Source organism: Lycorma delicatula, chromosome 1, assembly GCF_047948215.1.
Source record: "Lycorma delicatula isolate Av1 chromosome 1, ASM4794821v1, whole genome shotgun sequence".
In the NCBI taxonomy this organism is placed as follows: Eukaryota; Metazoa; Arthropoda; class Insecta; order Hemiptera; family Fulgoridae; genus Lycorma; species Lycorma delicatula.
The window spans coordinates 379,434,078-379,451,902 of record NC_134455.1 but is presented as its reverse complement, the minus strand read 5'-3'; the positions used below and the strand labels follow the sequence as shown (position 1 = coordinate 379,451,902).

General features: G+C 30.3%; 1 protein-coding gene across 1 annotated transcript; it reads left to right on the top strand.

Moving 5' to 3' along the window:
- The first annotated feature begins 463 nt into the window (after window positions 1-463).
- Window positions 464-9,623, top strand: LOC142317972 (OTU domain-containing protein 7B-like). Its single transcript, XM_075354505.1, has 6 exons — window positions 464-609; window positions 2,668-2,896; window positions 3,619-3,739; window positions 5,991-6,144; window positions 8,767-8,939; window positions 9,546-9,623. The coding sequence occupies exons 2-6, from the start codon at window positions 2,670-2,672 to the stop codon at window positions 9,621-9,623; spliced, it is 753 nt and encodes a 250-aa protein (XP_075210620.1). The 5' UTR covers window positions 464-609; window positions 2,668-2,669.
- The last annotated feature ends 8,202 nt before the right edge of the window (window positions 9,624-17,825 follow it).

Genomic DNA, 17,825 nt, shown 5'->3' with positions numbered 1-17,825 from the left:
GATCTAATCTATCTGATACCTTGCAGTATCGCCTGGCTTTTTCCAAGTGTATATTCTTCTATTATGATTTTTAAACTGGGTGTTGGCAATTACTAAATTATACTTTGTACAAAACTCTATAAGTCGGTCCTCTCTTTCATTCCTTTTGCCCAGCCCATATTCACCCACTATATCTCCTTCCTTGCCTTTTCCAATGCTTGCATTCCAAATTTTAGTAAATAATAATAATAAATCTATGCTTTTTAGATTCTAATTAATTTCTCCTTTTATTAAAAATTTAATTTTAGTTGTGATAATTGTGTGATCAAAACTGAAAGTTGTATAAACTATTTTATTAATTTCTGTTTTTGTTTTCGCTTAACTATTTTAAAAGCAAATATTTCAGAATTTTGTTATATTATGTCCATATTATAATTAATATCAAGTTTTGTTTTACTCCTATTTTAGAAGAGTTCAGAGCTTTTTTGGAAAAAGATTTAATGGCTATTTCTACATAAGTATCATTAGAGCAGGCTAACAGGCTTAATTGGTGGACTGGTGTTTGTCAAAGATTGTGGCCTCTTTCTACATCTGGTGATGGAAACTGCCTCCTTCATGCCGCATCTTTAGGTATAATCATATTAATTAAGTTTTGTGTTTTTAATAATAAATACTTTTATTATATTGAAATATGATTCCTTAATTTAAGAAAATGAAGAAAAATACTCTCCAAGAATACAATCTTATTAAAATCCTATCTTCTCCATTATGAAAAATTAAGAAAAGTGGGAGTAAACATTTTGGAATTTAATTATCAACTACTGTAATATTATCTATATAGTTGCATAGGTTCTTTAAATCACAAAGGATATCCTTTTACAGAAGATAAGATATTCCAGTCATCTGTTTGAGTATAGTTATTTCATTTAAGTAGAGGTTATAATTCAAACCTCATATATGTTCAGCTGTATATGAAGTGACTATACTAACACAACAAAATTATATGTTAATGACTAAACAACCTATGTTTACAGATGACATCTTACATAAAATACAGAACATATAAATTATAATCATACTTAGTGACAAAAAATATATATCACACTAATATACATTTATAAAATTGACTAGATTTTTAAAGTAAGATATCATTCTTTTGCTTTTTTGTAATTTTGGGCGACAGCAGCATCACAAATCATGCATGAAAAACAACAATAAGGGTCTAAACATCTGGGCAGTTTTATCCAGTCGTGGATTGATAGAGCCTGTGTTTTTTGATGATACAATTCTCAACACCATTTGGATATGTTAAGGAATGATTTTTTATCCAAACTGCGTGCGACTGAGTTGCCTGTAGATATTCAACGGTTTATGTAAGATGGTGCAACCTCTCACACCGCAAATGTTGTGTGGATTTTTTAAATTCAGTTTTTGGTAATTGCGTAATTTCAGATCACTAATAACTACATTTTTCTTAATAGCAAGTGATAAATGAAAACTTTTTCACCTAAGTTTGAGCATAAAAATTTTTATGTACTAAAATTAGTTTTTAATTCATACAAATCACTTATAATCTACAAGGAAAGATGTTCACTTCTCCATTGTGTATTATCGCATTGTTACACAACCTTACTAATTTTCATATTTACTTTAAAAAATGATGATCACTATTTCTAATTTTAAATTTGAATTATGGTTTGGGTCTGTAATAATATCTGATGCAGTGCATGTGTTGCTTGCCTGGTTGTCATGTATTGAACATGTCATGGAGTAAAAGAACTTTCCATGAACACTGTATTTGGTATATAAGTTGTAATCATATTAAATTTAAAAATAAATATGTAGAACAAAATTCATGTGTCAAATAATTGTGCGCCACTCTGCTTTATCTGTTGAAATTCACTTCTACTTTCCACTGTATGTAAAAATTAGTACATCTTATTAGAATCTCATTTCAGTAGTTACAATTTGATTTGAATTCTATGTATAATATGTTTATTTATTTATTTATTTTTTTGTTTCGGTTTTGCAGTTACTTCAGCACTGGAAATTTTAGTTTTCACTTACTTTTTTACTTATTCTAATATTATTTTACTTACTGCAGTAATTTGACATAATTTGTGATTAGAGCTGTTTCTTCTTGTCCAAACTCTTATCATCTGAATGTTCTTTAAAATCATTCTCATCATTAGAGCAAACATCTTTTTTCTGTTGAAAAGAATTATCTGTATCATTTAAACAGATAACCTTTATGGCAGAGTGGTACCATATACGTTTCATTCAGAATGATCGTTAAGCTTGTCATTTTTTTATACAATACAAAATTCATTTTTCTTCAAAAAAATCCATTGGTAGTTAGCTGTAATTGAACATCTCTGTAGTTACTGGAGTTTAATAAATAAAACTTTGTATATTTCTAAAAATGCTTTCTTCCAGCATTCTGATTGATAGTATTGGAAAAAATCTACTTGCTAAGGTATAGTATTGCCTAGTGCACCAGATTGAAGGTATAAAAAAAAACTGCACAAGTTTCAATCCTTTGTTATAGAAATTATTGTTTTATTTCAGTGAATAAAAGCAAATGACTACAAGGGCTTTTAAATGTTAGTTTATAACTGTTTAGTTACTAGTATTTTTAAAATATAAAATTTGGAAACAATTTTTCTGAGTGATATAATTATATTTTAGCTATGTGGGGTTTCCATGATCGCCTGCTTACATTAAGGAAAGCACTACATGCATTTCTTAGTTCATCTCCTAGAAGAGAAGCACTATGGAGAAGATGGCGTAGACAACAAAGCTTGTTAAATGCCCAAGCTGGTCTAGTCTACACTGAAGTTGAGTGGAGGCAAGAATGGAATGCTATTGTTAATATGGCCTCTACTGAACCACGACTGAGAAGATTAAGTGTTGCAAGGTATCTATTTTACTATTTACTTAGATCTAATGCTGTAACTGAAAAAAAAAGTTGTATTTTAAAAAGATATAATTTTTTTTCTGAATAGTAAGTGACAAGTGAAAACTTTTTCACCTAAGTTTGAATACAAAAATTTTTATTTATTAAAATTAGTTTATCATTCTTACAAATCACACTTATATTCTACAAAGAAAGATTTTGCTTCTGCAGTTTGTATTAAATAAACATTGTTGCACTTCATTAACCTGAACTAATTTTTACGTTTACTCTAAAAAATGATCATCATGATTTTTAATCTTAAATTTGAATTACGGGTCTGTAAATAAAATAACAGTCCATAATAGCACTGTATTCCCTTGGTTCGTCCATTAGCTTTTCTTTTTGCTAGAACTTTTTCACCAAGAGTTTGTATTTCAAAAAATTAAATTAAATTTTTAAAAGTTTCAAGGAAGAGAGAAACTCTTAAAGTAGTACATACACTTCAAAACAGCTACTTACTATTTCAGAAGGTAGCCCACAAATGTTTATGGCTATGGAAGCAGGATTGGGCTAAGTTTGTGATTCTGTAATAATATTATTTTAATATCGTTAAATTTTTAACCTTATAATTCTAACTTTTTTCTTTCTTAATAAATCCTTCTTTTTGATAGTAGCTAATACTTGTTTTTTTTTTTCATTATGAAAAGAATTTATCAAACTTAATATTTATATTTTGTATTTAGTGACCACAGTGGGGATGTTTCTGGTGGAGATATATATGAGAGCTTAGAAGAGATCCATGTTCTAGCGTTGGCACATGTACTTCGAAGACCTATTATAGTTATAGCCGATACAGTTCTAAAGGTATATAATAATATTTTATTGCAATAATAACAATGTACAACAGTAAAATATAAAGGCTATTTCAAAATTTACTTTTGATTGGTTATTCAAAACAAACAAATTATTATAGCAATAGATTCTTGCATCACCATTTTCTGTATTCTCATTGTAAAACACTGGTCAGTGCCACTTCCCCGAATATGTAGTGAACAAGGCAGTTATTTTTTGCAGTCTGAAGAAAAATCTCTTGCTGAGATCTGTGGTTGATCATGTCATATTTGTTAATAATGTTATGAGTAACAACGGCATGAGAAATTGGTGAATATATCTACATGTTGATCAGGGTAATACTGAGCATGACTAAAAGAAGAACTTGTTAAAAATGTAGAACAAAAATAATTTAGGATAAATGTTATTGCACCTCACAATTTTTTAACATTCAAATGAACTTCATCAATTCTGAAAACTTTCAGAATCTGTTCACTTTCATAAATTCTTTCAGCTAGACGTCTGTTTGATTCACAGCAAAGGTTCATCAATATCATCTTCCTCATTAAACCTGTGCAGGATGCTCACCTGATTGTAATTCTTGTTCCAGACAATTAGTGTAAGACTTTGTATGATACGTGTCATACAAACAGTTCAAGTAGGAAATTTTTACTTTTGTTGTTAATCTTTTACTAAATTTTTAAACCAAAATTTGCTAAAACCAATTCAAATGTTTGATCTGGCAGTGTAATTAGTTTTATTCTGATCTAATCAACAATGTTTGCCCTTATATGAAATAAATAAATTAATTAATCAGTAGTTATTTTTAACGTATTGGCCCATAAAGTTTTGAGAAAATAGTGGACTTGTGACAGTATTATTTTATTTTTTTAGCAATTATCTCATGTCTAAATAGTAGTATTTAAATATTCCCATTCATAAACTTACTATCGCAGTTGATTATATTATTTTATAATATTTTTCTTGAATAGGTATAAATAATTGTTGTAGTAATTGATTTACAAATAACATTTTTAAATTTTAAAGAAGTTTTTTTTGTAAGTTGACAAATTATGTGTAACCCACTTAATAAACAATTTCCCATTGCATTTATACTTTAAAAATGTGTATTTAGTTTTGCTGAAAACTATTTAATTTTATTGATGACACACAATATACCCTCAATCACCACTGTTAAATCATTGTTGCCATAAAAACTAATCCAAAAGGAATAAAATATTTACTCGGTTGTAATTAACATCAGTGGAAGGAAAATAACAAAAAATATGATTTATTTTATTTCCTGATACATTACAGCATAGTTAGTTATAAATGGGTACGTTTCAAAATGTAAATAGATGAATGTATAGGAAGGAGAATATCTACCCTTCAAAATGACCAAATGTATTAATAGCTTTTATACAAATTTCTTCTGTATTTCAACAAAAAAAAATTATTTTTTGAAATACAGTGGAAAGTAGTAATGATTTTTTTTTAATTTAGTGTTGGTTTACATTTTGTCTTGCAGTAGTTAGATTGGAAAATAACAATTGTGAATTAGTTTTGAAGATAAAACACATTTGTGAGACAGTCACAAAAATTCAGTTATTTCTGCCTATTATTCCTGTTTTTTATTTGTTCCACCCCTAATTTTTTTACTATTTCTTTAAATAATGTATATATTATTATTATTTTATACCATTTCATGTTATCAAACTTCATGTTAAAAAGTTTCTCCTTTTTATTATTTTCATCTTCATTAAGAACATGATTCTTTTTTAATACTAGTGTATTTATTACCAAACTGTATTGTTTACTGTGAATAAAACATAATGTGTTAAAAATAGCATTAGACAGCTATGGGCTGGAGCTATAAATAAATCATTTCTTTACAATCATATCTTATAATTATAAATTATTTAATGCATATTACATTTGAATGAATTTTTACTAATCTCTAAAGTGTATTTCATTTTACTCTACTTGAGGAGAACCACGTTATTTGTCTTATTAGTTATTTGTACATGTTATATATACACTAACTTTGACATATTCCATTCTGAGTAACAAAAAATAGTAAAAATCTGTTAAGGGGTATGGTGTATCGACTATAGATATACGTAAAGCAAAAAAAATAATAAATTTGATACAAGGATACTTAGTAGTAATTATTAGTTAGGAAAATTGAGCTCAAGATTTCTGTTTGAATTGTAATGTACTAATAATTGCGTAGCAGAAAATTGAGTTGAAATGTAACGTAAAATTTATCAGTTTTTGGTTACAGGACATGAATGGTGAAGCTCTGGCACCGATCCCATTTGGAGGTATATACTTGCCACTAGAGTGTTCAGCATCTGAATGTCATCGCTCTCCTTTATTATTAGCATATGATGGAGGTCATTTCTCAGCACTTGTCGCCATGGAAACACAGGCACCTGGTATTGTATGTTTACAATGTGTCATTTTTGAGATGTAAATAACTGATCATCATTTTTTAAGTAGCTACCTAAATATTGTTTGGTAGTAGTCTGTTATCTTCCTCTTTTATGATTATTTTTTTGTCACATCAACATCATTAAACTATAAAGTCATTCTAATCTTGTTCTTATATTAATCCAGTGTATTGATTTCTGTAATTAAAATCCATTTTATTTCATTCTTAACTTATAGCATTATTTTTCTTTTTGGTAAAATTAAATCAGTTTAATTATTAAATTTTATATACAGACTTATTACCTGATTTCTGAATGCTAGCTCATCTAAACTTTGCTGCATGTGAATGCTTATTTGACTTTCTTAATTTAACAATAGGCTCACTTGACTTGATTACTTTCCTCTATTAAACTACTGGCCACTATGAGCTGCCCTTTTCATATGAGCCTTATTTTTACTCACACTTCTGTATTGTGCAACTGATAAAGAATAATTTAAAGTAGAAAGAACAGTGTCTTTTTAATTGTTGTTGGCATGCTGAAAGGAATTTAATATAAAATTAATGGAGATGAATAAAAGAATTAAATTTGTTAAATATATTCCTTTGAAAAATTTGTAAATTTAGATTTGCATTTTTTAGAAAAATATTGTGCTTGACTTTACTCAGACATCTGAGTCATAGTTTAATTGTTAGTAGAAGAGGAATATCTACATTGGAGAGTCCTTGGACAGAGTTGGTATTCTATTATTTCTCATTAAAGAAATAGCTATCTTATTGGGTACTAAAGTATATAATCATGACACATGGAGACAAGGTTTTGATGTAATTCTTATGGGCCTATCCAAGGAAAAATAAAGTCATTGATTGTTTGATTTTTACTTTTTTCTTTGTTCTCAAAATGCCTGTGGAATTAAATAGTGTACCTGTTTAATCATAAAAATAAATAAAAAGTTATCTAAACAGGAAAGCGTAATTAAAGCATTATAACAGGCAGCATAAAACTTTAAAAGAAAAAATCAAACGTAAAGAATAAATAAATAAAAATAAAATATGTTAGGGAAGTTGAAAGGAATTCTCAATTTTATTTCATCATAATTGTAATTAATTAATGGTTAAAAACCTCCTGTTCTTGTATAAACTTAAATAATAAATGGTATATTTAGGAAGGGAGTTCTAGAAACATACAGCTCAAACTGATAAGGTAAGTCAGTCAACTAAAATTTAGGAAATACTAAACTTTTATACTGAAAAAATTATGTAATGTATTCATCACTTAGAATATTTGAAAAACACAGTGATGTACTAATAATTAATTAGCATTAATACCATCTGCAGTTTAATTCCTCCATAAAATAGTTATAAATAATACAGCATTACAATAATCAAAGGGAAGTATAATCAGACATAATTGCTATCCTAATAGCAGTAGGAAGTAATCTCATTACCTATTTCAGATGAAGGAATGCAGCAAAAACCCTACAATATAATTGCAGGGGTACATAAAACAATTACAAATAACTATCACCTGAGAAACTCCCCAGAAAGATGCATCAGTTTCTCAACACCAGTTGACATTTTGATGTTTAGTAATAACATGTATCATGTGAAAAAATAATTTATAAGATTTAATAGTCTTCATATTGATTATTTCAATGCATTTTGAGACAGATGTTTTGTCATCAGAAATGTTTAGCATCATAAAGATTATCGGAGTATTAAGATTTAAGTTAATTGTAGTTGTAAAAGTTTACTAACTTATTAATAAATAATAATCACAGTATACACATAACTTAAGAACACTCTATGTAACTTACCAAATTTGGTTTTGGTGTGCACTAATTTAAATGCAGTCAATGAGTATTGATTTTATCCATAGCCTAAGGTGTCTAAAACAAACATAATAATAATAATCTGTTGGTTTAGTTATTATAATAATAATAATCTTTTGGGATATTAATAAGTTTATTTAAAGATAAAAGCTTTATTTTTTTGGAGATAATGGGCATTGATTGCATTGGTCATTTTGCCCTATAAGAATGGAAATTTGTAACATATGAAAAATGCCATGCCTGACCAGGATTCAAACCCAGGACCTCCAGATGAAAGGCTGAGATGCTACCACTCCACTATATATATTTTAACTGTCTTCTTGATATGATACCATCTAATGATGAATAATGTTAGAAGAATTAGCATATAAACATGTCTGACAGATAAATTATTTTATTTTATTTCAGCCTATCTGTATTTTCATAATGTGTCGATAACCTCTGACTGTGACAGTTGGGGACATAGAAAAAGAAAATATCCTACAATAATATACTCAGTATTTCATCTGGTTAAACTGGAAATTATTAATCTTTATTCACTTGTAATTGTTTGAAATTATCAACTTTAAAACAATTTATGAAGGACAGAAAATTATGATTTACTTAATGTATTGATTGAGGTTTGTTCTTTAAAGGTTAATATCATTGTAAAGGGAAAGGAAAGATAAAAAAGCACAGATTACAAAGCAGCCAGTCAGAGCAACTGCCTCTGATCACGCCCTGTAACATAATTTAAACTTAAATCGTATAATATTTGAGGTTTTATTTGTTTAACGTTTTTATATTTCTTTCTACAGTATCATTAGCTTCAGCTATCCCTTTGACTGATTCTAATCATGAGTTGCTGCCAATTCAGTTTAGTGTAGATCCAGAAGACCGTGAGGATTTTGGTGGTAAAATGGAATTGAGTTATTCTGAATCAATTGCACTGTTAAAAGAGAACCTGGATGTAGTTCGTATTGAAGAACAGGTAAGTTATTTTTTTTTATTTGAAATTGAAACTTTTATTAGAATCATTTCTATTTCTGAAAGTCCATTATTTGGATGTGTAAGACGTAATTGTTTAGAACTTGGGAATTAGTTTTTTATTGTTATATGAGTAGAGTTTTTTGTAGTTATTTCAATTTTCTTGTAGTTATTTTATATAGATATAGTTATCTTATTTTCTCTTATGGAGTTATTGTAGTCACTTAGTTAATTGTTCTGCAGATCGTACGTTTAAGTTCTGGTTTCATCTGATTTCCTACTGCATGATTTAATTTCATTCTGAGAGCAGGTGCTCCTTAAAAATACTAATTAATCTAAATTGCTAATGGACATTTTCTGTCCTTTAACCAAATTCACGACTTGGATGATAAATTTTCTCCTTTTCTCCTTTGTCATTCTCTTCTTCATCCTCTCACTTCTGTTAAAAAAATACAGAAGTGACCTTTATTCTTCATTACCTAACTATTTGTCATTTTTCGGTTTATTCAGTGGTTTCATTTCTGTCATCTCTTGTAAAAGTAATTTTCTTGTCACTCCTTTATCATCTAATTTACATGGTCAAATTGTCTTATTGTATTTTATTTGTTAGAAAGTCCAAATTGAAACACAGGCAACTTCCCCACCAGATAACATCAAGGACACAAAACTCATATCAAGCATTCCTTAAATATAGCTATGTTAGATCTTTCATCCAGAACCAGTAATAGGGAAAGAGGTGGGTGGAAGTAAGGGACTTTTAAAAACGACTCTTTTTTAAGGAAGTCCTTTCTAAAAAAAAAGGATGGTCCACACTCAGAGGAACTGCAGTACAAGGAAAACTTAGAGATAAGCTCGAGGCTTATCTGGAGCAATTCTTCCCCATCTTCCATTCTTGCCCAAAATATTTCTTGGAAGATTGATTTTTTTTTTATCCTTATGGGAACAAAGAACATTACTGACCAATGATTTCAGATAACCTGAAATACATGCTGCAACATTCTTCATTTTCATAACTTAGCTTCACTTTTTTCCATTATTGATGTGTCCTGAATGTGTTCTGAACATAGAACAATTAGACTATTTTCTGGGCTTAATTTCCTCTTTTCAAATATCATCACCCAAAAGGCAATTAATAATGGTTTTCTATGATAGTGAAAAAACACTTCTATATTATGCCATTTCACTTTAATCTGCAAAAAAAAAAGCTATATCTTATGTCCAAGCCATATTTTGGCCTTTACTGAAAAACAGCTAAAAAAACTAATTGAAAATCTAATTATAAAAACACAAAAGAACTAAATATTTTTGGAAAACAAAGAGACTCACCTTTAAAGTGTTTTTTAGGTTTCTATTAGATATTTTCAATTAGATACTTCCAGTAAAAGTCTGAGAGAGTGATATATTTACTTTCTCAGAAGCCTCTAGATACAAGGTAAGGTAGGTTCAAAAAGTTCCCAGAATTAGTTTATTTTTCAAAACTGCTTACATGAAAATGTTTTATAGTACGTTTCCTTCTTTCTTTCTTTTTCCTGTTTAGCCTCCGGTAACTACCGTTTAGATAATTCTTCAGAGGATGAATGAGGATGATATGTATGAGTGTGAATGAAGTGTAGTCTTGTACATTCTCAGTTCGACCATACCTGAGATGTGTGGTTAATTGAAACCCAACCACCAAAGAACACTGGTATCCACGATCTAGTATTCAAGTCCGTGCAAAAATAGCTGGCTTTACTAGGACTTGAACGCTGGAACTCTCGACTTACAAATCTGCTGATTTGGGAAGACGCATTCACCACTAGACCAACCTGGTGGGTCAGAGTACGTTTCCTGGAAAGTAGTTTCCTACAACTGTAACAGTTTCCACACTTTTGCCAACATCAGTAAAGTTGTTGGAAACATCCCTGGAACCCATTTTGAGATATCGCCCTCTGCTCCGTCGTCACATCAGCCATCACATCATCAGCATTCTTGTATTACTTTAGTGCATTTTTCAGGTGAGAAAACAAGTAAAAATTAGCTTGTGCAAGTCTGATGAGTATGGAGGATGCTCTAGAATTGTTACTTTGAGGTGTGCAAACTACTTCTTGAAAAGCACGGATCAATGTGCTGGTGCATTGTCATGTAAAAACATCCAATTCTTTGTTTCCCATTTTCAGGACACTTCCTTCTTACTTTACCCCATGAACAACAAAGGATACCTATGTGTATTTACTTCTTCATTATCTGCTGTCAGAAATGAATCTGTTGTGAAAAATATCCTACTAATAAAAAATACTTCCAACATAACTTTTCCTTTGATTTGAAACTCCTTAGAAATTAAATTTTTACATATAACTACTATTTAAACAAAATATCTGTGACCAGGGATATGATGTTGATTTCCACTCTAATGATTGGTATTTTGTCTGTAGATTTTATTTTAAAAAACACAATCCCATCAGTTATACTCTTACTCAGAAAATTTTGTTCTTATAGTGATGAAGTCTCCTGTTGAGTGTCATATGAGTTTTTTGGTTTCTTCCTGATCTGCAGATAGCATTTTTGGAACAGTGAGTTGAAAAATGTAATGCAGGTGCAGATCATTATGGAAAATAATATGGTAACTTCATAGCAATATCTAATCTAGTTCCTTGACAGTTTTTCATCTATCACTTTGAACACCAATTTAACAAAACTCAATAAATTCTTTATTTGTCAACATAGATGAATGTCCACCACAAATTCATTTCAAAACCTTTCCTTCTTGAAATTTTTAGTAAAATATGGCTTCATCAACTGTTGTCTGTAGAGGACAAAAAAATTGGATGAAAGCAAAGTTGATGTTTTGTAATTGATTCAAAAAGTTCTTAATAAAAAATAAAAGAGTGACAAATTTTTCTATTGTTCATACATTGTTCTTATATTTTTAATATCATTCCTGGTAATAAAAAACACTACTGAAAATCAGTGCAAGTCATTAGGATTATTCAAATCGCTCAAAATTTCCTTTAAAGCCGAAAAAATTCAAACAAACTAAGTACATCGAAAGTGATGTAAAGCATTTTCTAGAATTGGAGTGTTTAATAGCAAAATCACAGTCCTACTGCTAAACACTAAGTAGCTATATTACATAATACAAAACAGATGATGCGGAGGCTATTGTCAACCAATATCATTCTGCTTCATGACAATATTTGTCTGCACTCAGCTGCAACAACTCGAGCTGTGTTCCAAAAATTTGGCTGGTTGTACTCAAGCATCTTTTTTTGTCCTGGTATCATTCCTCCCATAATTTTTATTTATTTGCTAAACTTAAAAATTTATCTGATTGACATTTTGGAAGCATTACTGATGGAGGTATGCTGTCTTTGAGTGGTAAATAAAACTAACAGCAGATGTATAACAGTACTATAATTTTAAAATAAGAAACTGGCGGCACTATAAATGTTAAAATTTAATCAGTGACTACCAGAGGTCCATTTATATTATTTTTACTACATTTCATTTTTTTCAGTTTGTTCTTGTTTATTTTCATGTGGTAGTTCTTGTGTAGGACTTCATCCATGCCATTCATTGTTTCTTCTAAATCCTTTTTATGCTCAGCTAGAATTACTATATCATCAGCAAATCGAAGCATCTTTATCTTTTCATCTTGCACTGTTACTCCAGATCTAAATTGTTCTTTAACATCATTAACTGCTTGTTCTGTGTAAAGATTAAAAAGTAACAGGGATAGGGAACACCCTTGTCAGACTCCCTTTTTTCTTATGGCTTCTTTGTTATGTTCTTCGATTATTACTGTTACAAGTGGGTTCCTGCAAATGTTAGCAATTGTTCTTCTGCCCCTATACTTTTTTTAAAAGTATTTAAAACCTAAATTATTTTAAAACGTTGAATACTTTATTCCAGTCTACATTATCGAATGCCTTTTCTAGGTCTATAAACGCCAAGTATGTTGGTTTGTTTTTCTTTAATCTTCCTTCTACTATTAATCTGAGGCCTAAAATTGCTTCCCTTGTCCCTATACTTTTCCTGAAACCAAATTGGTCTTCTCCTAACACTTTTTTCACTCTCCTCTCAATTCTTCTGTACAGAATTCTAGTTAAGATTTTTGATGCACGAGTAGTTAAGCTAATTGTTCTGTATTCTTCACATTTACCTGCTCCTGCAGAGTCTGATGGAACTTCCCCTTTTTTGTAAATATTACACATAAGTTTTAGAATGTATTTATCGCTTTCTCACCTGCATTGCACAGTAATTCTGCAGGTATCCTGTCTATCCCAGGAGCCTTTCTGCATTCAGATCTTTTAATGCTATTAAATTCAGATCTTGGTATAGTATCTCCCTTTTCATCCTCTTCTTCCTTTATAACACCCTTTCTAATTAAATTCCTTCATATAATGCTTAAATATATTCCACCCACCTATTGACCTTTTCTTTTGTATTATAAATTGGTGTACCTTCTTTATTAAATTTTAATTTATGTACCACAAAATTCTCCTTAACTTTCCTGTATGCTCCATTTACTTTACCAATTATCATTTCTTTTTCTACTTCTAAACACTTTTCTTTAATCCACTCTTCTTTCACTAATTTACACTTCCTGTTTATAGTATTTCTTAATTGTCGTAGCTCCTTTTACCTTCTTGATCATTAGCATTCTTATATTTTCTACTTTCATCCATCAGCTGCAGTATATCCTCTGATATCCAAGGTTTTCTGTCAGTTCTCTTTGTTCCGCCTAAGTTTCCTTCTGCTGATTTAAGAATTTCCTTTTTAACATTCTCCCATTCTTTTTCTATACTTTCTATCTTTTTTTACTCAGACCTCTTGCAATGTCCTCCTCAAAAATCTTTACCTCCTCTTCCTCAAGCTTCTCTAAATTCCACAGATTCATTTGACACCTTTCCTTGAGATTTTTAAACCCCAATTTACATTTCATTATCACTAAATTGTGGTCGCTATGAATGTCTGCTCCTGGATATTCTTTGCAGTCAACGAGTTGATTTCTAAATCTTTGTTTAACCATGTTATAATCTATCTGATGCCTTGCAGCACTACTTGGCTTTTTCCGTGTGTATATTCTTTTGTTATGATTTTTAAACTGGATGTTGGTAATTACTAAATTATACTTCGTGTAAAGCTCAATAAGTCAGTCCCCTCTTTCATTCCTTTTGTCCAGCTCATTTTTACCCACAATATTTCTTCCTTGCCCTTTCCAGTGCTTACATTCCATTCTCCAATTATTATTAAATTTTCATCCCCTTTTATGTGTTTAATTGCTTCAATTTCTTCATAGACACCCTACCTCATCATCATCTTGGGCACTTGTAGGCATACAGACGTTAACAGTCATTGTCAGCTTAGGTTTTGATTTTATCCTTATAATGTTTCCATCACTATGCATTTTGAAATACTCTACCTACTTTTCTAAGTTCTTGTTCATTACAAAACCTACTCCTGCCTGCCCTTCATTTGAAGCTGAGTTAATTATTCTAAAATCGTCTGACCAAAAGTCGTTTTCCTTTTCTTTCTGAGCCTTGCTAATTTCTACTACATCTACATTTAACCTATTCATTTCCCTTTTAAATTTTGTAACCTACCAACCTTTTTTAGATTTACAACATTCCACGCTGACTCATAAAAAGTTTTTTTTTTTTTTTTTAATTTTCTGGTGACTCCTTATTAGTTACCACTCAGAGATCCAAACAGGTGACTAGTTTACCTCCGGAATATTTTACCAAGGAAGGTGCCTCAATCTTTGTTAACATGAAAATGCAGAGAGCTACATTTTCTTGGGAAAAAAAACAGCTGTAGTTTTCCATTGCTTTCAGCTGCGCAGTACTCAGAAGATTGAGTGATGTAGATATGGCCATTTAAGTCCTCCTGACCTACACCCTTAACTACCGAAAGAGCTGCTGCCCTCTTTCAGGAGTCATTTCTTAGTCTGGCTCTCAACAGATACCTCTTCCATATGGTTGCACCTTCGATCCAGCTATTCTGTATCACTGAGCATTCAAGCCCCGTCACAACCTGCAGGGTCTCTTGATTTGTAGAGGAAGGAATCATTCATAAGAAGTAGAATAGGATCTCTATTTATGTTTGAGTTTGTTTATGTATGGATATTATTATTATTTTATGTTTTTTTTTTTTGTATAATCTAAACATAGTATTCTTCCTATTTTTGTTATCAGCATTAATAAGTGAACTTCCAATAATGAGTGAGTTCTGCTATTTTTCTATTAATGTGAGAGATATCCATAAATAGATCGCATTTAGCTATTTAACCTTTTCCCATCACAATGATCCAACGTTGATTAGCGCTTTGTGAAAACATGTTGGTTATCTGATTGCCTCCTTTCATAGTCTTGTGCTGCTCTTTTGTGAAAAAAATTTCAAAAAATTACAGTATATTAAAGAGATTTAACAGATTTTGACCAAAAAAAACCGTTACGATTGGATATTTTTTATGCCTGTAACAAAAAAAATTGAAACTGTACAAAAATTACGGTAATTTAATTACAGAATTTTTTTTAGCGCATTTCTACTGTGTTTTTTATTAGCGAAATTTTTTTATTTGCTTTGTGTTTATGAAACATAGTTTGCTGATTAAAAAAATAATACTTTCAAGCAAATCGGTTGAAAATTGGGCAAAATATGATGAAAAACTCGTGTCATAAATCACAGATTAGTAACATATGTTAGCATAAGTGAAAGTAGATTCAGAAAACTACGTTTTATAAAAATCCCCACCACTCAAAAGGCTATTCAGATTGACAAAAAACCATCTTTACTTTATACTGTTATTCATTACGTATCGATATGTGTTACATGTTTACCAATATCATTTGTCACAAAAGATATTTATAGACCTCAAGTAAAAGTGACGTATTTATGACCACAAATTCCTTCTTTTTTTTTGTGTGCCGTATATCATAATTTATTATATGTTTTAATGCATCGATATGTTGCTAGTAAGATAAGCTATTTGTGTAAATAATAAATAAAATTCGTAACCGTCATAGCAATTATAATACACAACTCTCACACACACACACACAAGCACATTTCTGAGAAAAAAATGGTCATATTCTTTCTAGTCTAAAATTCTGTAATAAAACTGATTCCTTTGTGAATATAAAACAAAATAACAGACTTAGATGCCAATTAAAATGATTTTGTAACAGCATTTTAAAACTGACGCCGTACATAACCAGTTCCAAGACTACATGATCTGAAAAGGTTAAAAAAATATTCTGTGAAATGCTGACTTGAAAACAACTTTTTAGTTTTCAAAATGATATTGATAAATCAGGACAGTAAGATTGTTATTGAAGACATTACAACTCCATCGATTTTCACTTGGGTTGATTGAGCCATGTGACATGTGGCATTTTTTATGATAGAGGATTATTCCATCATTTGATAAGCTTTTCTTCAAATAGCAGCGAAAAAATCAACAAAACTTGACAGTATGATACAGAATTTATATTATCCTCTTAATTTGGAAGTGAATAGATCTTGAGAATTTTAAAACACAATAATCATAATCTTAACTGGCTGAAGCCATAACATTGGAATTAATGCTTGAAAGTGAAGAAAGATGTTTCCATTACATAGAATCACACTTTGATTTGACTTAAGTAATCATACACATATACTTCCCCAGAAACAATTCTATTAAGCGCTTTTTCTGTGTTTGTGTATTGAGAAACATTTTGCAAATACCAAACCCCCAATTCAGGTAATTTTGTATTCATTCATGGTAAGCGTACCTTTTGAAAATTTTTAGGATTAACTATGAACACTTATTGATCTTATGATGAATATCATTACTTGACTGTAAAAGTTCAATTCATCTCCACCAATTTTCACATTATTGGTTCTAGAAATAAAAAACCTTTTATTCTAATTGGTACATAATAATACATTTTATATATCAGGATGAATAGAGGATGGTAGGGGGGCTAGATCAGGTGGGTTTCCACAGATAAAAAAAGGAACTACCCCACCTTTTGCTTGGATAGATCCAAGGAAACCATGATAAAATTTAATCAAAATGTTTATTATAAAGTAAAAAATATGAGGGCGCCCAAAAAGTAACTTACATTTTAGTATAAGAAAAACAGCAGTTGTAGGAAAAAATTTATTACATTCAGTTTGAAAAGACATCCTTAAACTACATTTATATCTAGTTGTCAAATAAATTGAGACACTAGTCATATCTGGGGATGAGTTTTTGTATCCCATTGTCAAAACGTTTGCCGTCTGGGTTTTTCAGCCATTCACTGACACCTTCCTGGAGCCTCTCATTGTCACCATGCTTAATTACCAGCCAATTTCTCACGTGAGGGAAGACTTGGTGATTACTTACTGCTAGATGTGGGCTGTATGCAGGATAATCAAAAATTTTCCATCCAAACTTTCCCTGAAGTTCTCGAGTATAATCAGCCATGTACATATGTACACTGTCATAGATGAAGAAAATCTCAGAGTTAATATGTCATATTGCTTGTTTTGGATTACTCTCTGTAGCTTTATTAAGGTCTTATGATACACTTCTGAATTTATTGTAGCGCCACACTATAAATTCAACAAAAATGATTTTTTTTCTGTCCCAGTAAACTGGAACTATCTGTTTTTTGCTGACAGTGTCTTCCGACATTTTCACATTTTTTTTGTAACCCCATTTCATAGATTGTAGTTTAGTTTCAACATTTACATATGAGACTGTATTTTCATTACCTGTAACTATCTTTAGTCCCTCACCTTTTGTGTCATAGCCCTTGAGAAAAGTCAAGCTGATCCCATACGCTGCAATTTGTGTTGTTCTGAAAGACGTAATGGAACCCATCGACCACAGAACCTATCACAACCCAACATTTTTGTCACAACTTAAGGCAAAAGGCTA

Excerpts from the sequence above, each read along its gene's own strand:
- LOC142317972 (XM_075354505.1), top strand. The coding sequence starts at position 2,670 with ATGTGGGGTTTCCATGATCGCCTGCTTACATTAAGGAAAGCACTACAT. Across the intron at positions 6,145-8,766 it reads CATGGAAACACAGGCACCTG|TATCATTAGCTTCAGCTATC; the intron begins GTATTGTATGTT and ends TTCTTTCTACAG. Across the intron at positions 8,940-9,545 it reads TAGTTCGTATTGAAGAACAG|AAAGTCCAAATTGAAACACA; the intron begins GTAAGTTATTTT and ends TTTATTTGTTAG.